Source organism: Balaenoptera physalus (genome assembly GCF_965194825.1).
Source record: "Balaenoptera physalus genome assembly, chromosome: 10".
Lineage (NCBI taxonomy): Eukaryota > Metazoa > Chordata > Mammalia > Artiodactyla > Balaenopteridae > Balaenoptera > Balaenoptera physalus.
The window spans coordinates 26067454-26087159 of record NC_138889.1 but is presented as its reverse complement, the minus strand read 5'-3'; the positions used below and the strand labels follow the sequence as shown (position 1 = coordinate 26087159).

General features: G+C 42.7%; 1 protein-coding gene across 24 annotated transcripts in view; it reads right to left on the bottom strand.

Moving 5' to 3' along the window:
- Positions 1-13810, bottom strand: part of LOC309668511 (neural cell adhesion molecule 1) — a 312134-nt gene extending 298324 nt beyond the window's left edge. For 4 of the 24 annotated variants that reach the window (XM_082478402.1, XM_082478421.1, XM_082478419.1 and 1 more), the window contains exon 1: positions 13454-13810. In XM_082478402.1, the coding sequence (XP_082334528.1) occupies positions 13454-13505 (52 nt within the window). In that variant the 5' untranslated portion in view covers positions 13506-13810. The remainder of the gene's footprint in view (positions 1-13453) is intronic. The other 20 variants (XM_082478413.1, XM_082478423.1, XM_082478412.1 and 17 more) reach the window with 16 other exon arrangements.
- Positions 13811-19706: the final 5896 nt, after the last annotated feature.

Sequence of the window (19706 nt, the reverse complement as noted above, 5' to 3'; positions counted from 1 at the left end):
TTTCTCAAAATCAAGATGACTTTGCTTTCATGGAAGGTAAAGCAGCTAAGCAATCAGCCACAGCATTTCAAACTCAGTTGCAACTCATGGTGAGTTCAATGCTGAACTCTCAGAGGATGAAAAATAAATGGAAAAAATGTGATTCTAATTATAATCAATATCTAAATCCAACACTAACTGTACACCCCTTCACTGTGAACTTTAGCAGAAAGAAGGGAAATGGGAAAAAAATGACTGAGTTTACTATGTGCCAGACAGTTGTATAAATTACCTCATTTTGTCCTCACAACAGCACTTTTAGGTGGGTATTATAATCCCTGTCTCACACATAAATAAACGGAGTGTTGGAGAGATTAAATTACTGGGTCAAGGTCATGGACAGCAGGAGAGCCACCTTTCAAAATCAAGTCTGATATAAAAGACCTACAGAGCGCCCCCTACAGTATGCACTGCCGCTAAAACACCAAAAAGAGATACTAAATTAAGAAAGGAAGATATTGGGGGTGGGTGGGGAGGAAGGTCCAAGAGGGAGGGGATATATGTATACATATAGCTGATTCACTTCGTTGTACAGGAGAAACTAACACAACATTGTAAAGCAACTATACCCCAATTTAAAAAAAGGAAGATAATTTATAACTATAACTTAAATCAAAGTGTTTGTATTGAATTTAGATCTTCTCATGCCCAGGATAGCAGATCTTTAAGGTTTCCATTTGTGCCCTAAATCTAAATATCATATAGCAACTGCAGCTTAACTGGTGATTGGCAGTATCTCATGTGGACAGAATGGACACTTGCAGATGAAATATGAATAAAAGAACATTAGAAAAGTGGTCAATCTCAACCATTTCCACTCCTTTGCTGATCTGATAAAAGCAATGCATCCAATATGTGACAGGCAGAACGGACTTCAAAAGATTTTGCATGAAAAGTAATGACTAATGGGCATGGGATTTCTTTGGCAATAATAAAAATGTTTTGAAATTTTTAAAAAGGTAGGTGCATTGCCTCGCCAACCTCTTCTGGCTCTCTCCCTCAGTGTGCAGGTACATATGCCCAGATGGCCCTCAGCTTAAAGCCTTCCCAACAAACACCTCTTCTCCCCTTCTTTTTGGTCAAGTGTCCGGGATATCAGCTCTTACTCAGTCTTTGATTCTAAGAACTTGAATTTCACCATCCGACTGAAATTACTCTAAGATCACAACTCTCCTCCAAATCCAAAGATGCTACTTGAGTCTCATCCTCCTTATACTCTTACCTACCTCTTTTTTATTGCACTATTTGTTTTGCAATCTGAACATAAAGCTCATCAGAGAAAGCTCAGATGGTATAAAAATTAATCTTCTTCCAGTCTTAAGAAGTGAAAGAGATTTTTTAAAACAAAATTGGGATTATGCTTATAAATACCATTTGTTTCCAACTCTTCCACTTAACATTATCATCCTTCTCTAACCTAGGCATTCATACCACGAGGCTCTGGCTACCTTTTTTTGTTCAATATCACTTTCTAAATTATGGACAAGATACCATTCTAGATGTTCCTTAACACAACAACATAAATACTTCAGGTGTGATAAAGACTCCACAATGTACACGTTCTAATTCATGGTGTTTTCTCTCCACCAAAAGAGGATAAAAATATAGACTACTACGACTCTCAGTCTTCTTGGTCTCCTTAGCTGGGCTTCCTCCAAGCTTCCTTCCAAACACACAACAAGTAACATACCTCATTCACGCTAAATCCTTCCTTTACAACCTCCTTCAGAGCTCACTTACACTGAGAAGAGTTCCAATCTCCCCTGGTGCACAGGTAATCTTTATCCTGCCTCGACAATCTTAGCCACGTTTCTGACTTTAAATGCCACCTGGTATTCCCAGTTGTCTTTTCTTTCTCCACTAGACAGTAAGCTCTCTTACTATCAAGGAATTGTACATGAGAGTTTTTGGGTTTTGTTTTACATCTGCAGCTAACAGATTTCGGACATGCTCAGTAAGTATTTTCACTGTCACTACTTCTCACTCTCCCCCAAAACCCATTAAATCTCTATCCTGTCCCTTCTCTGCACTATAGATAGTTTTACCTTCTCTCTAGTCCTATATTCCTCCGTCTATGAGGATTAGCTTTCTAACTTTTTTGATCTGAGTCATAACATGATATATGTTTTCCATCACAACCGGGTCAACAAAAGTTTAACAAAACAATACCTGGGTAGGTACACTACATAAGACATACTCTCTTTTCTATTCTATTCCATTCCTTCTTTCTTCCTTTTATTCCTTCCTTCTTTTTAATGCTAGTGGAAGCCAACTGAATAGATTTCACCACCCACGGCTGAAAAATACTGACCTGCATACAAGTTAAGACACTAGGATGCCCAAATTTTTTCTAAAACCTAATGTGTATAAAACTGAGGTTATCCATCTTTCATCCAAGGTAACCCCTCTTCTCAATTCCCTGTCATACTGACAGTACCATGATTATTTCATTACCTTGGGTTTGTTGCTTAAAATTATTTTTCTCTCTCAGTCAGCTACCATTTTGGACCTATCATCTACCTCTCTGGTTGATTTGTCATCTCCAACATGTCAGCTGTGTGTCCTTTTTATCCTAATCCAAAGCCATTACAAGCGTATCTTTCCAAGATTATCTGTTCTATAAAATATATCGCAGTTGGATTTCTTTAACAAGCCCCTCTGATACATAAAATTTAATTTTTGAAAAATGGAGCTGGGGGAATCAGGCTCCCTGACTTCAGACTATATTACAAAGCTTCAGTAATCAAGACAGTTTGGTACTGGCACAAAAACAGAAATATAGATCAATGGAACAGGATAGAAAGCCCAGAGATAAACCCACACACATATGGGCACCTTATTTTTGATAAAGGAGGCAAGCATATACAGTGGAGAAAAGACAGCCTCTTCAATAAGTGGTGCTGGGAAAATTGGACAGGTACATGTAAAAGTATGAAAATAGAACACTCCCTGACACCATGCACAAAAATAAACTCAAAATGGATTAAAGACCTAAGTGTAAGGGCAGACACTATCAAACTCTTAGAGGAAAACATAGGCAGAACACTCTATGACATACATCACAGCAAGATTCTTTTTGACCCAGCTCCCAGAGAAATGGAAATAAGAACACAAATAAACAAATGGGACCTAATGAAACTTAAAAGCTTTTGCACAGCAAAGGAAACCATAAACAAGACCAAAAGACAACCATCAGAATGGGAGAAAATATTTGCAAATGAAGCAACTGACAAAGGATTAATCTCCAAGATTTACAAGCAGCTCATGCAGCTCAATAACAAAAAAACGAACAACCCAATCCAAAAATGGGCCGAAGACCTAAATAGACATTTCTCCAAAGAAGATATACAGATGGCCTACAGACACATGAAAGAATGCTCAACATCATTAATCATTAGAGAAATGCAAATCAAAACTACAATGAGATATCATCTCACACCGGTCAGAATGGCCATCATCAAAAAATCTAGAAACAATAAATGCTGGAGAGGGTGTGGAGGAAAGGGAACACTCTTGCACTGTTGGTGGGAATGTAAATTGATACAGCCACTATGGAGAACAGTATGGAGGTTCCTTAAAAAACTACAAATAGAACTACCATACGACCCAGCAATCCCACTACTGGGCATATACCCTGAGAAAACCATAGGTCAAAAAGAGTCATGTACCAAAATGTTCATTGCAGCTCTATTTACAATAGCCAGGACATGGAAGCAATCTAAATGTCCATCGACAGATGAATGGATAAAGAAGATGTGGCACATATATACAATGGAATATTACTCAGCCATAAAAAGAAATGAAATGGAGGTATTTGTAATGAGGTGGATGGAGTTAGAGTCTGTCATACAGAGTGAAGTAAGTCAGAAAGAGAAAAACAAATACAGTATGCTAACACATATATATGGAATCTAAGGGGAAAAAAAAAAAAAAAAAAAAAAAAAAGGCCATGAAGAACCTAGTGGCAAGACGGGAATAAAGACACAGACCTACTAGAGAATGGACTTGAGGATATGGGGAGGGGGTGGGGTGAGATGTGACAGGGTAAGAGAGTGTCATGGACATATATACACTACCAAATGTAAAATAGATAACTAGTGGGAAGCAGCCGCATAGCACAGGGAGATCAGCTCGGTGCTTTGTGACCATCTAGAGGGATGGGATGGGGAGGGTGGGAGGGAGGGAGATGCAAGAGGGAAGAGAAATGGGAACATATTGTATATGTATAACTGATTCACTTTGTTATAAAGCAGAAGCTAACACACCATTGTAAGGCAATTATACTTCAATAAAGATGTTAAAAAAAAAAAAAAAAAAAATTTAATTTTTATAAGACTTTTCAGCTACGTATCTATTAATAAAAGGTAGAGTTGTGAAGTGTTTTGGTTTGCAGTGCATTTCACATACATTATTTTATTTGCTTCTCCTACTCAAATGAGGAAATTACAGTTCGAAGGTATTAAGTGACTCACACAGATTCACTAAGTAGTTGGTGGCAGAGCCAAATCTTGAACCCAAATCTTTTTAATCTAAGCCCAACAGTTCCTTTCCCGACATACACATCTTCCTACCCCATAAAGCAAAAGACTTTCATTAGACTTCACTGGCCTTCAAAGCAGCTTTAACTGGCTCTCCTATCTCCTAGCCTCTGGGTTCTCCATCATCTACCTGATTTTTCGTAATGCAGCAAAAATCCTTTTACCAACTCACGATTTTGTCCAGCCACTATAGTGGCTGCCACATAAAACCAAAACTCCCCTTAAGGACTGCAACGATCTCTATTGATTTGCTCCTACTTAATTCTCTGCTAATTCATAGCTGGCAACAAATACAGAGCCTAGCACAGCAGACGTTCAATTGCTGTAGTTGACTATACTCTTAAATATTTTTTTAAATGATTTCTCTTACATCTCCAGCAGCACCCTCTCCTTTGTGCAGCATTTAAAATTTTAATACGATTTGTCCCAATATCCAGTCTGCTTTCACTGCTCTTCAATACCAATAATCCTCTAGCTAGATGCATCTCCTCCTACAGAGAGCTAGGTCCTTCCTCCTCTTATTTATCCTTATGTCCCTGGAGCTTCAGATCAAGTACTAGCTCTGCCACATCTTTTTCCAGACATTTAAACCAACCAAGACAATTTTTGCCTTTCTGAACAATTCTCACAATTATTACCTGTCTCCTTCCTTCTAGGCACTTATTCACATAGTACCTTTCAGGATTTCCTAAGTGTTTGAACAAAGTAAGTGGTTTCTCCCCAGCCATCTGAAAGCCTCTGCAGGCCTGGTATAACTTGCTTAAATGTATTTTCTTTTTCCCCTCAGCCTCCAGCACAGAACTCTGCACATCACATTCACAGCACACCTGTTTAATAAAGATTTCAAATAAAACCTCCATGCAGGATGAACCTTTTAAAAGAATATATTGAGTACCTACAGCATATTACCTGTTTTACATATGTGATTTTATTTAAGCTCACCAAAATCCATAAGGGAGATGTCATTTTCTCCATTTTACACAGGGGAAGCAGGCTCAGAAGGGCAGCACCTTGCAGAATGTCAGTGACAGTGACCTCAACCTAGACCTGTCAGACTCCAAAGCTCTTGATACTGCCCTCCACCTACCACTGCCCCCTCACTTCCATCAGATCGGTCAGCCCAGAAGCCAAGCAAATTCACATTTGCTTGGCATGTATTCCAAGGCTATATGTATTCAAATCATCCTAACTTTAAAAAAGGATGAAATTCAGCCAACGAATATAAGTTATAGTCCCAGCTTCACCTGTGTAAATCACTTACCCCTTCTTAGACTCAGTTTCTATTTCAAGACCTAACACGATCTGGCCTTAGAGAATTGGTTTTTCTCCTCATCTCTGGCCACTTCTCCCCCAAGGTACCCAACACTGTTCCCCAAACGTGACTGTATATATTCATATCTCCGTGTGTTGGTTCTGCTGAATCACATCTTCTTCCTGTTCCATCCAGTGAAGGCAAACTGGTGCCCCATGCCCAGCTCAAGGGAGCCCCAAGCAGAGTTAACTGCTTCCTTCCTTGTGCTCCAATGGCATTTAATTCATGTCTCTATTTGTAAGTAGAGTATGTCTCTCCCCAACACTAGATGGTAAGCTCTAGAAGCAGAGGCAAATCTTACTTGACTTCATAACCCAAAACTGAGCACAATTCCTGAAACTATTTGACAATCACAAGGTTTCAGGAAGGTTCACTGAATTAAGGAAGTCAGGAATATTTGTTGTGATTCAACCAATGTTTGTTAAATAGTCAATCAACCATACCTTAAAACGAGAAGAGCGTCTGTCCTTCCTACTTCACAGAGAGTTCTTTAAATGTTACCTGCTCACTCGCCCAACTATGCAAAGAAAGATTTCCCCCTGATAATCTCTCATAGCACCCTTCTCCTTTCCTTAGTTTTTAATCAGAATATATAATTATAAAGATGTGTATGAATTACTTTGCTAATGTCTATATTCCTCCACACTATTAGACTAGAAGCTCTATATAGGGACGATGTATGTTTAGGTAACAGGAATGATGTTATGTTTAGTCTACCACTGTATTCCTAGCACCCAACACCCAATAAGTGCTTGATAAATATTTACCGAATAAAAGATATGAAAATTAAAAGATATAATGCATATCAAACACTCTGTGAATTGTATAGTGATGATTAAGACACACTCACTTATTGGGATTATATATTCAGTTTATTCCCTCTTTGATAGCTAAAACAAAACCTTCAGTCTCTTCTCCAGTATCATATGCCTTTAGTTGGCAAACCTCTTCCTGCGCCGCCAATAGGGCACTTATGTTTGACTCATTTGAATAATAATATCAATTACCTTATTTTATTCCAGTTTGTAATTTACAAAAAATATCAGCAGTGAGTGAGACATATTAAATCACCTCAGATCTCACCTAAGATATTCTATAAAATAAAGGTCAAATAGCTTTTTCTTTTCAAAAATAACTTTGATTTTGATACATGGTTCTAATCTTCAAAGCACTGCACAACATTTACAAGGTACATGTTTAACACATTGTAACAATTAGCTTGCATTCTCAAGCGAGTGGGCCCAAGGAGACCAACACAGTTGCTACCGGCAGGTCAGATGTTTGCATGGGCTCCTCTGTTACATGGGTTCCTTCCAAGGCTCTGGAGGGGATGGGGACCTGATGACCTGTTCTAACGGTCGAAAGCAAGAGAGTACTGAATTTTCCTTAAAGAGGGCATTCAAAATTGTAGACCTTTTGGCCCCCATGAGACCCAGATGCATGCCTGTGCTAAAGGCTTTCAACCTCATAATGAGACCACTTTCTCTCTGAAGTATTCATAAACCAACAAGACACGCAGGCATATTTAAAAACAGATTTTAAAAAAATCTAGTTCTCATCTTTGAAGTAGAGTTCCTATTACATCCTTTTTTAAAGTCTGTCTAAAACAAGACCATTATGTCTGAATAATTATTTTTTCTAGACCCATATACACCCCTCTTTCTCCTTAATAAGCACAGCTCATGTGCATTTGAAAATATTCACAAGATCTCTACCAAGTAGGTGTTACTAATTTTCCCATTTCACAGAAGAGGAAACAGACTTAGAGAAGGGAACTGACTTGCCCAGGATCAGAGACCTAATAAAGGATCCGTGTGCCTGGGATTTCACCCTAGGGCCCTAGGCCACTGGCCACACTTAATCTCCAGGCTCTTTTACTCACAGGGTTCCTTGACAGCAGAAATTAGGTCATCATGGTGCTTTGTAATTCCCCACAGAGCTGATGATAAAAAGCTGGCACTCAACATATTTGATGAACTATTTAAGAGAATACCTATTGTAACCCAATCTCTAACAGTGTGATACCACTATGAATATTCCTAAATGGTGAGGTAATCAGACCTCTTAAGAAAGATACAGAATGGAAAACAGGGCCAGATGTTGCCAGGGTTTGCAGCTCCAAATCAAAGCTACTCAGGGAGAGTATCCAGTGGAATACAAGTTATGCAGAGGCCTTTCAAGTCATACCAGTGAGGCAATCTTTGAATTGAAAGGCAAGCATATTTACATATATCTGAGAGAAAACGAATGCCTAACAGGTTTATTAAAATCTTTTTTTAAATCAAAAACATACATACACAAGATAGACCAAATGTCTTGTCCTTCTAGTATAGTCCTCTTTGAGTGATTGCCTGGAAGCTAAATTAATCCTGCAGGAAGGGAAAAGTGTGTCTACCTAACTGAAAACAGTGAACTCAGTGGCTGCATGTAGACATGGCCTAACAATGTAATGTAATGAAAGTGCCCGAAAAGCCGCCATTTGGCACCCAGGCCAACATCAAAAGGCAAGGCTCCTAATGAGGATCTTCAGCCAAGAGACAGCATTTCCACACCGTGAAATAAAAGAGTGTAATGGCACCACTGGAAACGCCAAATAATTTACACGTCCCTCTACATCAGCAAATGGTTTTAAGGTTTGGCACCAAGAGGTAATAACAAAAAGGGCTACAGTTGACATGCCTCTGACCTTCAGATTGACTTCTGCATTGTATTGCTCTATAGTAGTAAGTACATCTACCTGGATTACAAATAATAGTTTCACTACATTTTTTTTCATATGAAAAACTTGGGATCTCACAGAGACCTATTCATTAGGACTCGGAGAGGTCCTTGGGCATTCACTCTTCCTAAGAGGCCGTCTCTGACAATATTGCTCAGAGACTCACCATTTTAAGAGATGTATAAAATTCTCCTCTGAATCGTATTATTTCTTCCTTTTTAACTAAAGGAATCTTAACCTTTAGTCTTCTTGATTCAAAGCTCAAAGAGCTATTATCATTACATGGCCTGTTGAGTCATGTTTTCAATTTTGTTTAATTTGTAACTCATTTTTAAGACTGGAAAAATGCTATGTATAATTTCCTGTCACTTCTTTTAATATTCCAAAAGTTTCTTAGCCTATATATCCGTTAGGTGACTAAACCGAAGAATTATCAGTTATGGAATTTACATTAAAATATTTATATTGACAGCATAAGACATGTGTGTGCTCAAAAGCTCAATACTTAAATAGTGCAGGAGAGCCTTTTTAAAACGCCTTTGTCTCCTCCCAGGGTGACGGTTCCCAGAAGACTGATGGGGGCAGGTGCCAGTCCCTTCTCTCCGCTCCCTGCCGATTGGTTCTGCTCTCCAGCACCACAAACCCAAGATCAGCAGGGAAAGTTCAAACCGTTCTTTAGCAACAGGTAGTCGATCACTTATTTTCCACCAAGACAGGAAGAACTGTCTGTAAAATATCTTTGGAGGTCTGCCAGCAGCACTGAAGCCCCTTTCAGTCTGGAAAGCAGCCCCAGTTCTGTAACTCTGAAGACCATAAATGTGGGGGATTCATCAAACTAATATTAAATAGAGGATTTGTCACCTTAAAAAATTCAGTGCTTGGATCAGAAATTCCAAAGTCTGTATTTCAAGCAGTGTAAAGTTTACAAGATGCTGTCTGTAATTTACAAAACTGAGTTCTGCAGCAAACAAAAACATCTGTCATGTCTAAAGATTAGTATTTGAATGACAAAATGGTGCTATTTTGAAAGGCAATTAAGATGTTGTTCCCTATGAAGAAAAAATATAGATATAGATTACTTACATTAAATGACATATTACCTATTTGAGGAAATCAATTAATGATAAATGTATTCCAAAGAAAAGCACTATGCAAAACTCAGAATTTGGGGTTCCAGTGACTAATTTTTCTCTCTTACTGCTGCCTGGACTAAGCACCTACAGTCCTTGCAAACAGCACACCCACACCATAATTTTTTTTTGGCAAACAATTAGTGCCTTAATTCTTGAACTATCAAGCTCGAGAAACAATAGCCACTTAAATCAACAAACCCTCAGTTTAATCAATTAGCATAGAGTCTTAGATGAATCTCCTTTATTAAACATGCATGTGTCCTGCTATTTTCTGCTATTTTAATATTATTTTTTAAAAAAACAGATCCTGGGTAAAGGTATCTGGAAAGAAATCATCAAGTTCAATGTGTTAGGGGAAGACAGGGGGAGCTTCTTGAAAACTGACTCTAAAAAACAATGTTAAGTGTTAGACTAATGAAAACTTAGCCCCAGTTGGTAGATCTTTAGAATCTTTGTAGTGGGAATAGCAACTCAAAAACTATTAAACAAATGACAGGCCAAACATCCACAATGTCTGGATTTTATTCTCTTTTCGTTTAATTCTGTTGAATTTTAAATAAAGTTTAGGTTTTTTTTTAATATTTTAAAATACGCTAATAGTTGTTGAAAAATAATTAACTTTTCGGTTTTTGGACAGAGTTGTAAAAGGTTTCCCACATTCTTAAATATGGCTTTACTACATTCCATTAAATTTTGTTCAGAAAGATACATTACTGATATTAAAATGAAAACCAATGAAAAAATATAGCTCACCATAACGGTATTCATAGCAAACTCTGCTGAAACATACCTTAATTCGTTTAGTAAATGATATTATATATACTATAAATACAGTGCAAGCTAGCTTTTGGGTAGCAAAGGTGTTCTTTGTTCTTAATCTGGTGCTACTTGTTAGAAAACCAGTCCTGATCACTCCTTGACTCTTCCAAGTTAAACTGGCAGAGGATTATAAAATTATCAAATAAACATATGACTTAACAACCATTCCAGATAATTCCATCAAACAATTTTTCCACAAAACACCTAAAACTGCAGCTAGAATAAACTCAAATTTGCTGTGTAATTCCACAACGTTTCACTTTATTCCTAAGGAGCAGAAGACACCAAAATGACAGAGGGGCAGCAGACCTGATTCCTTTGGTATATTAAGGTGAGCACACCTTACATCTAAATTTTCACGTGCGCCCGGTGGAGCAGAGACTGAACAACCATTGTCCCTGGAGACGACAGAACACTGCAGGCCAAAAAACAACAACAAGAAAACGTATGTGTGTGTGTTTTCGTTTTTATTTTCGTCCTGACCCTTTGACTTGAACTCTACATTTTTTTTTAAACTATGGTAAAAACAATACTTCAATGGAAAATTCTCTTTGGAAAACCGCTCAACTTCTTTCTTTTGTTAAGCAACCTTGTATGTGTTTCCTCTTCTGCCTTCTTCCCATCCTCACGTTACTAGGGCCACGAACGAGGACGCTTTCCTTCCAGAAAACACCGGTCAGAATGCCACCCTTGCCTGGGCAGCCTTGAACATCCAATCTGGGATTCCCTGGGGATCCCAACACCAAGAGTTACACCCATCACGACGCTGGAAAGGGCGTCTGGGCGATCCCCCCTAAAGGCCTACCAAAGATCAGGTCTCTACCGTTACGCCCCCATCTAGAGGAGAGGACGTCCCAGACACGCCCCCCCGCGTGCAGGGCGGGGAACTCGCGCCCGGGAGTCCCACGGACACGATGGGAAAGGGCATGCCCGGGCGGTGTGGGTGGGGGCGAAGCTGACCCGGGGACTGCCGGTACAGAGCGAGAAGCCCGCTGGGGTTGGCCGACCCCCTCCCCCTCCCCCTCACTGGGGGCCTCACCACCCCTCCAAGGCCCCGCCCCCAGCTTCGCCCCCTGCCCGCCGGTCAGCGCACGCGTGTCGGTGCGCCCAGCCTCTGCGCCCTCCCAGGCAGCACGCTCCGGTCTGGACGGTTCCGCGGGTGTGTGTGTGCCAGAGGGGCGGGAGGGATGCTCCAAGTCGGCGTGAAGGAGGCACGAGTGGGGAAACACGGGCGGGCCAGACCAGGAGACCTCCCGGTAACCACCTCGACTCCATTTTATCTCCTCGGAAACTGGGCAGGCTGGGGACCCCGCCGCAGGGCGGGGTTCCTCCCGGCGGGGGGCGAGAGAGACCGTTACGCTGGAGCACCGGGAGACGGTCCTGGCAGCTCCCGGCCGCCACCCGCGCCGAAATAAAAGCCTCTCGCGGCTTCCCGCCCAGCCAGCCTCTCTCTGATTGGTCGCCATGGGAGGGACCCGAGTTGGCCTGAGGCGGCGGCGGAGCGCGTCTCTCGTGCCGCCCGGGGAGGGGGCGCGTTGGGTGCTCCCCGGCCCGCCCCGCGCGCTCCCCGACCCAGGCTCGGCCGTCTAGGGCAGCTCCAGCGGCAGCTGGCAGCGGCGGCCACAACACACAGACCCCTCCGCCCGGCTTTCCTCGGGCGCTTCCCAGCACACGCCCCCCACCGAGAATGTCTGCCCACCCCACCCAGCTCTCTCCGGTTCCTGCTCGTTTTCTTGCCCCTCCCCGTCCGTCAGCTCCAAAACGCAAATCCTGGGGTGGGGTGGGGTGGGGTGGGGCGGGGTGAGCAGCTGGAGGGAAGGGTGGGCACGCACGGAAGAATCTTCCAGGGAGGCCGGGATGGAAATACCCCAAATGAAATAAACCTCCCTCCCTGCCGCCAAGGTTTTATGGGCGGCGGCGCAGCCCCCGCAACCCGCGGCAGCATCACTACTGTCTTCCTCCCAGCTCCTATTGTTCGCACTTTGCCAGGGTCAGGAACCTCGCCCAAAGAAAGGAGACTGGGGCGAGGTGTTTCGGGCGGCTACCTGCCATTCTTCTCTCGCACCACGCAACATGGGGCTCGCGGTGCGTGTGAAGGCACACACGCGCACACGCGCGCGCGCGCGCACACACCAGGCAACCCCGATCACGCCCTCCTCGCCCTCCGCCCCTCCGCACTTCCTCCTGTCAAAACGCGGCGCTCGATCCTCCCATCCCTCCTTGCTCCGGGCCGAGAGCAGGCTTTGCAACTAACCAGATATTTGGCAAATGAAAAACTAACGTCATACCGACGGGGGTGCAACAACGGCCACACAGCCCTGAGATTCTGCCCATTTCGCCCCATTTTTCAAACCGTTATTCGGCCGGGGCCGGGGGGAAAGGCGCAAAGGCGGCGAGCCCCACTTTATTAGACCCGGGGAAATAACGATCGGGGGCGGCTGCCCCGGCCTTATTGTTCACTCTTCGCGGAACCGGGGCTGACAAGCCCCTTCCCCACAGAACCCGAGCCTGTGCGGCTGCACCACCGGACCGCGGCCTCCCCCGCTCCGCCGCCCGCCACCCGCCTTCGGGGATGGAGCGCTGCCCATCACCGGCGCGGCCGCAGCGTCCCGGGAGCGGGCTGCTCCGCTCCCAGCGCAGCGGGCACACAAAGTGAGAAGGGCGGGCGCGCTGGAGGGGCGCCCGACACTCGCTACGCGGGGAGGCTGCCCCGGTCCAGGCAGCCCGGGAGGGTTCGGGTGGGCAGCAAGGGCGACGCGCTCCTTCCTCAGCTCAACGAAAATGACCACCCTTAGCATTCCATGTAAAACCACCCCAAATAACAGCGTTCCTCGGGGAGAGGATTTGGGGGAGGGTTCAAATCAAATTGCGAATATTAATTTTGAAAATGTACCTGCAGTTCCCAGGAAAAACAAAGTCCAGATGAGATCCTTAGTTTGCAGCATTGTAATCTGCTGGCCGGGAGGGATGTTCTTGCCGCGGTAAATTCTCTGCCCCCCCCCCCCGTGCAGCGAGTGTGGACAGCGGCAGAGCAACAGACCTAGGGGCAGACAATTGCCAGGCTGAGTATGATTATTTTTGCAGAATTGTTTCCTGCCAGCCGCCGCCGAGCTGCGTTCACGCGCTGATCGGAGAATGAGTGACAGTCCCAGCCTCAGCACATTCGCAACTCGGAGATCCTTGCGCTGGCCCGGGTTCGCTTTGATGGAACTGGGGATGGGAGTTGGGGGCGGGGGTGAGAACCTCACTGTGTCCTTCCACCACGCCGGCCACAAATAGTGCCGAACATCAAGGAGGTAAGAGAGACAGGGGAGGCAGCTGCGGCCGCCTGCAAAACCCGACGTGGAACTGCCGGAGGAGTCGGGCTCTTTCACAGGCAGTCTTCCAGGCAGAACTGGGATTTCTTCTTTTCACACTATGCCTCCGCGGTCCTTGCTGCCATCCAGCCTTCCTTAATCAGGAAGGTTGGATACTTTAATAACTAGTAAATAATAAAAGTAAAATCTTGGGTTTGTGTAGGGTTTCAAAGTTGTCGAATCCTTCATTTAGATCCTAAGATCCTTGAATTATAAGGATAGCCTAGGATTTAGTTGTTTTAAGTGCAGGAAATTAGAAATTTGGAGGAGGGGGATTGCTGTTGTGGGGTTTTCTTTGTTAATTTGTTTGTTTGTTTGTTTTATACTGGCTATGAAGTTTGCTCTCCCACAGAGAGGCAGCAGATCTCAGGGGAAGGAGGTGGGAAGCAACTTAAGTTAGAAGGAAAACGCAGATGTTTAGAAGGGATTTTCAGAAATAACTACAGGAAAATGTTTTCTTGTTTATAAATGCTGGAATCTGTGGTCTCTTTATAAAGATAACCAAGATTTTTTATGTAGGTTTTACGGTATAGGCACAATATTAAATAATATTTTCTTACAAGGGCATACAACCTCAATTTTTAAAGATTTTAATATAGAATATCACTGAGGTACCAACGCAAAGAGTTTCAATGAATCTTCCAGCTGTTATTTTAAACAGAAGAGGGTGGGGGAGCAAGGTGAAAATAAACATGTTTCAGCACCTGAGCAAGGTTTGAGTGTTTACAGAACAAAAGGTGAGGCAGAAAAAGGAGCTCACGGTGTCCTAGATGCTGGACTAGCCTACTAGCCTAGCACAGTGAAACCCTCCCAGAGGAAGGCTGCCTGTCTATGTTCAAAGCACCAGTGCACCAACATCACCATGCACTCCATTTGTCTTTAAAGGTCAGACTCTCCACTGCTGTATCACTCTTTAAAAACCCATTCTCTGCTGGCTAACCAGCCAGCCTCTGTTACTGGAGAGGCTGGCACCCCTTCCCCTCCCCTCCTGTATACTAAACCCTGGTGGGCCAAACCAACAGGCTGAAATACAGGGGCCCCTGAAAAGTACTTCCTCCCCCAAATCTATCTTTCACAACATTTATTTTTGTAATATTTCCCTCATACCAACTATAAATAATTTTAAAATACAGAGAAGTAGAAAGAATCCCACAGATTCCAGAGATACCCACAGATTTTCTAAGTCTTCTCTATATGCATATGATTTTTATCATTGACATAGTATAGCAGTGCCTAACGTCTCATTATAAGCATTTTTCCAGTTTGTTAAAAAGTCCTTTGAAATCCTTTATAGCTATGTAGTATTTCTTCATATTGATGGCTCTTCAATGGTTTCTCCACTGTTGGATATTTAGATTGTTTCCAGAGTTTAATAATATCAGTAATGTTTTTTGAACATCTTTTAATAAGTATTTATTGAACAACCACTGTATTTAGTCCTGTGCTGGGTACAGTGAATTATATAGTTGTTGGTGGTGTTTTTAATGGTTGCTGTATTTAGCATATTTGGCTTCAGACATGCTAACATGTAAAATTACCACATTGGCCTTGTAAATGTAAGTGGATAAATATATTAGACTCTTTCTTAAGGAAGAGGTTTTGATAGCAGGGAAAGATGGAGAGAACAGGCTTGAGGGGAAAGGGAAGAAAGTGAAGGTTGGGATACCCAAGATAAAATTTTTCTATTTCTAATTTTACCAAGAGTGAGAGACACAACCTTCTCTGCAAACCTCCCTCCCTATAGTGCCTATCCATAGAATTAAAAGATTCCTTACTATTTTCCTCCCCAAGTGTCCCTATTTTTAGTTTTTTAATGTAGGCAGGTGTGGAAGTCCTATCTTACTTCAGCATGACTGAACCCCCCCCAGCCCCTCCCTTCCCTGTGGGGCTGCTGCTCTCTGTTGTGATGATTCATTCTAGACTTCTGGCCCCCAGGCATTCCAGTCCACACTCCATGTATCTCTCCTGTGTTCTTTTAACAGGATCCATCACTTGTGTCCAATTCGTCAGCTCTCCACTTGTCAGTGCCCACATCTGTGAGCTCTGAGTGTCAATCCTTTCCTGGACCTCACTTTGAAATGAGACAAAACTGTGTCCCTCCCCAGACCTCTCTCCCCAGAGGGAGTCCCAGGCTGTCAGGCCCACATTAATGAGCATCTAGCGAGTGAATAGCCAGGGGACTGAAGCAGAGGAAGGAGACACTCAGGACTGTTTTAGAGGTTGGAGCTTCCCTCATAAAGCAGAGAATGGGCTATAAAATCAGCCACAGCAAGAAGACCAGCCAGGAAGCTATGACAGTGCTCTCTGGATGGGCTGGCAGGTCCTGATCCTAGGCAGTGGCCCTGGGGAAGGAAGCCAACAGGAGCACAGATTTGAGAAATATTTCCAAGACAAAAAACAGCAGAACTTTGGAACTTTCTGAAGATGGGGGTCTGAGGCAGGGGAAGAAATCAGAATTGCTTTCATTCATTCAACAAATACTTATTCAGTATCAACTAGGTGCCCAGCACTGCTCTAGACACTCAAGACATAGCAGTAGACAAAAGAGTATCTTTGCCTTCATGGACTTCTGTTCTTATGGGGAAGATAGAAATTAATCTACAAATATCTAGTATGTAGATGGTAATATGTGCAAAGGAGAGCAATAAAGAGGGGTACAGGGGTAGGGAGTTCTGTGGGGACTAGCATTTTGTACAGGGGAGCCAGGGGAAACATCTCTGATTCAGGGATATCTGGCCAAGATCTCAAGAAAGTAATGACTCCAAAGCTTCCAGTGTGGGCAGTTAAGTAGCTGCTGGTAACCTTGACAGGGAGTGGAAGAGGAAGGGCAGACTTAGACAAGGTAATAAGCAAAGGAGCAATGGTGTCAGCTCTGAACATACTAATTCTGAGACGTTTGAGGGATATCCAAGTGGAGATGTACAGAAGACGAACAGTCAGATGGAAAGGAGCCTAGAGAACATTAATATTTAAGCTGTGGGCAGACGGAACTGCCAAAGAAATAGTGAAAACACAGAGAGATAGAGAATTGGAACATTATAATGTCACCAAATCGAAAGGAGAAGAAAGTTTTGAAGTGCTCATATAAGAAGACTTAAAAGTTTCCTGGATTTGACCATTGGGAAGTCATGAGTGGTCTCTGAGAGAGCAGCATTCATGGGGAAGGGGAGACATCAGTGTCCCAGGAACGGAAGACTGGCCAGGAAGGAGCAGCGGGGGATGTGGACCACTGCTTAGAGGAGCCATGTGATAATGGAGGAATGTGGTAAGGATAGTAACAGGAAGACAAGCTTGAGGGAGAAGGAACCTTGAAAGGAGGTTTTCTTCTCTTCTCTTTAATATGAGGATTTAATTATTAGGTTATAAAGTAAATTAATTTGCCGCTAACTCCTGCTCACCATCACCACTACGTTATGGTCTAACTTAGACTACCTGAAAAAATGAACTTGATCTAGAGTCAAGTGCCCTCACAAGTGTTTTTCCTCATTTAAGGCTTCTTTCCTGTTGGTGTTGAAAAGGAGAACCAAGGCAAGACCTCAGAGCCCACAGAAATCCGAGGAACTCAGTTTAAACATTTGACATGAGCAAAATGCATTCTGGGAAACTCAGCAGCCTAAGCCCAAAGCCAAAGACAGTGACCTGGGGCTAGGAGAGGCTGGGGAAACAGAGGCATGCCCAAAGAGGTGAGTGTGATCTAGGAAAGAGAGGACCACAGAGCTAAGGAGTGAGTCTCTAGGGAGCCCTCAGAGCTCTCTCCTAGCTTCTCATATTCCTGATCTGGTTGACATGAGAAGTGACTTCTAACTTCTACGGTGTGATGGGGCTGAGGCCACTGACATGCTTCCCTCCTTGCTCAAGGCTGGCTCAGGCCCTGGTTAAGGACTAGTGCACACTCATCCGTTGATCCAGCTGAATGATGCTGGGGACTCCAAAAGCCAAGGGATGAGAAAGGTTGACACAGAAACCACTACTTCTTTGTGAGGGTTGTGCGCTGCACAACTTCAAGGGGTGCCTTTCAAGCCCCACTCATCATATATTTAACCAGATGTTAGGACAATTTTTGTGTCAAGTGCAAGTAAATAATCTCAGGGAAGGGGTGATGTTTCTTTTTTTCTTTCTTTCCTCCTTCTTTTCTTTCTCTTTCTTTCTTTCTTCCTTCCTTCCTCCCGCCCTTCTTGCCTTCCTTCCTTCTTTCCTTCTTTTTTTTTAAATTTTGCAGACACTTTATTAGAGAGTGCTTTCAACCCTGTATACGAAGGGAAGAAAACAGTTTGGAAAGAGGGAGAAGCTGAGCCATACCGCAGGCACAACAAGGTGTCAGTCAGCCCCTGGGAGCTGTGAAACCAGCTGTAGTGTCCTGGCATGGAACAGTCATCAGATTTAGGCTGAACCTGACCTTGGGAGAGACAGCTCTCTGCAGCCAAGGGCAATTTCTCAAGGCTAACAGCTGAGAGCATCCTCCCAAGTAGAGAAGCATGTCGTCCCCCAGTCCTGAAAGTGGCATCTGTGCAGCTTAGCACAGCATCCACACGCAATTTTAGCTGTAAATCAAAATATAATTGGGGGGAAAGTTAAATATTTTTTCTTTTCTTTTTTTATTTTGGGAAAATATATGTAACATAAAATTTACTATTTTAACCATTTTAAGTCTACACTTCTGTAGCATTACATTCACATTGTAGTACAGCCATCACCATTATCCATCTCCAGAACTTTTTCACCTTCTCCGACTGAAACTCTGTACCCATTAAACAATAAATCCCCATTTCCATTCTTCCCCTAGCCCCTAGTAACAACCATTCTACTTTCTGTCCCTTTGAACCTGAATAGTTACACATACAAGAACAATCATATGTTTGTCCTTTTGTTCCTGTCTTATTTCACTTAGCATAATGTTTTCAAGGTTCACATAAGTGGTAACATGTGTCAAACTTTCCATTCTATGTATATACCACATTTTGTTCATCCATTCATTCATCAGCTGACGCTTGGGTTGCTTCCACCTTTTGACTGTTATGAATAAAGCTGCTATGAACATGGATGTGTAAATATCTGTTCAAGTCCCTGCTTTCACTTCTTTGTACCTAGAAGTGGAATTGCTGAATCATGTGGTTTAATTTTTTGAGGAATTGCCATACATTTTCCACAGCTGCTGTATCATTTTGCATTCCTACCGGCAATGCACGTGGGTTCCAATTTCTCCACAACTTTGCTAACACTTTTCTTTCCTTTTCTCCTTTCCTTCCTCCCTTCCTCCCTCCCTCCCTTCCTTTTTCTTTCTTTCTTTCTTCCTTCTTTTCTTCTTTTCTTTCTTTCTTTCTTTCTCTTTCTTTCTTTCTTTCTTTCTTTCTTTTCTTTCTTTCTTTCTTTCTTTCTTTCTTTCTTTCTTTCTTTCTTTCTTTCTTTCTTTTTTATAGTAGCCATCCTAGTGATTGTGAAATGGTATCTCATTATGATTTTATTTGCATTTCCCTAAGGTCTAGGGATATTGAGCATCTTTTCATGTGCTCATTGTTCATTTGTATATCTTCTTTGAAGAAATATCTGTTCAAGTCCTTTGCCCATATTTTAACTGGGTTATTTGTTTTATGCTATTGTTGAATTATAGGAGTTCTTTATATATTCTGAATATGAATCTCTTATTAGTTATACAATTTACAAATATTTTGTCCCATCCCATGGGTTAACTTTTCACTCTGTTGATAGTGTCCTTTGATACATAAGTTTTTAATTTTGATGAAGGCCAACATGTCTATGTTTCCTTTTGTCTTCTGTGCTTTTGGTATCATA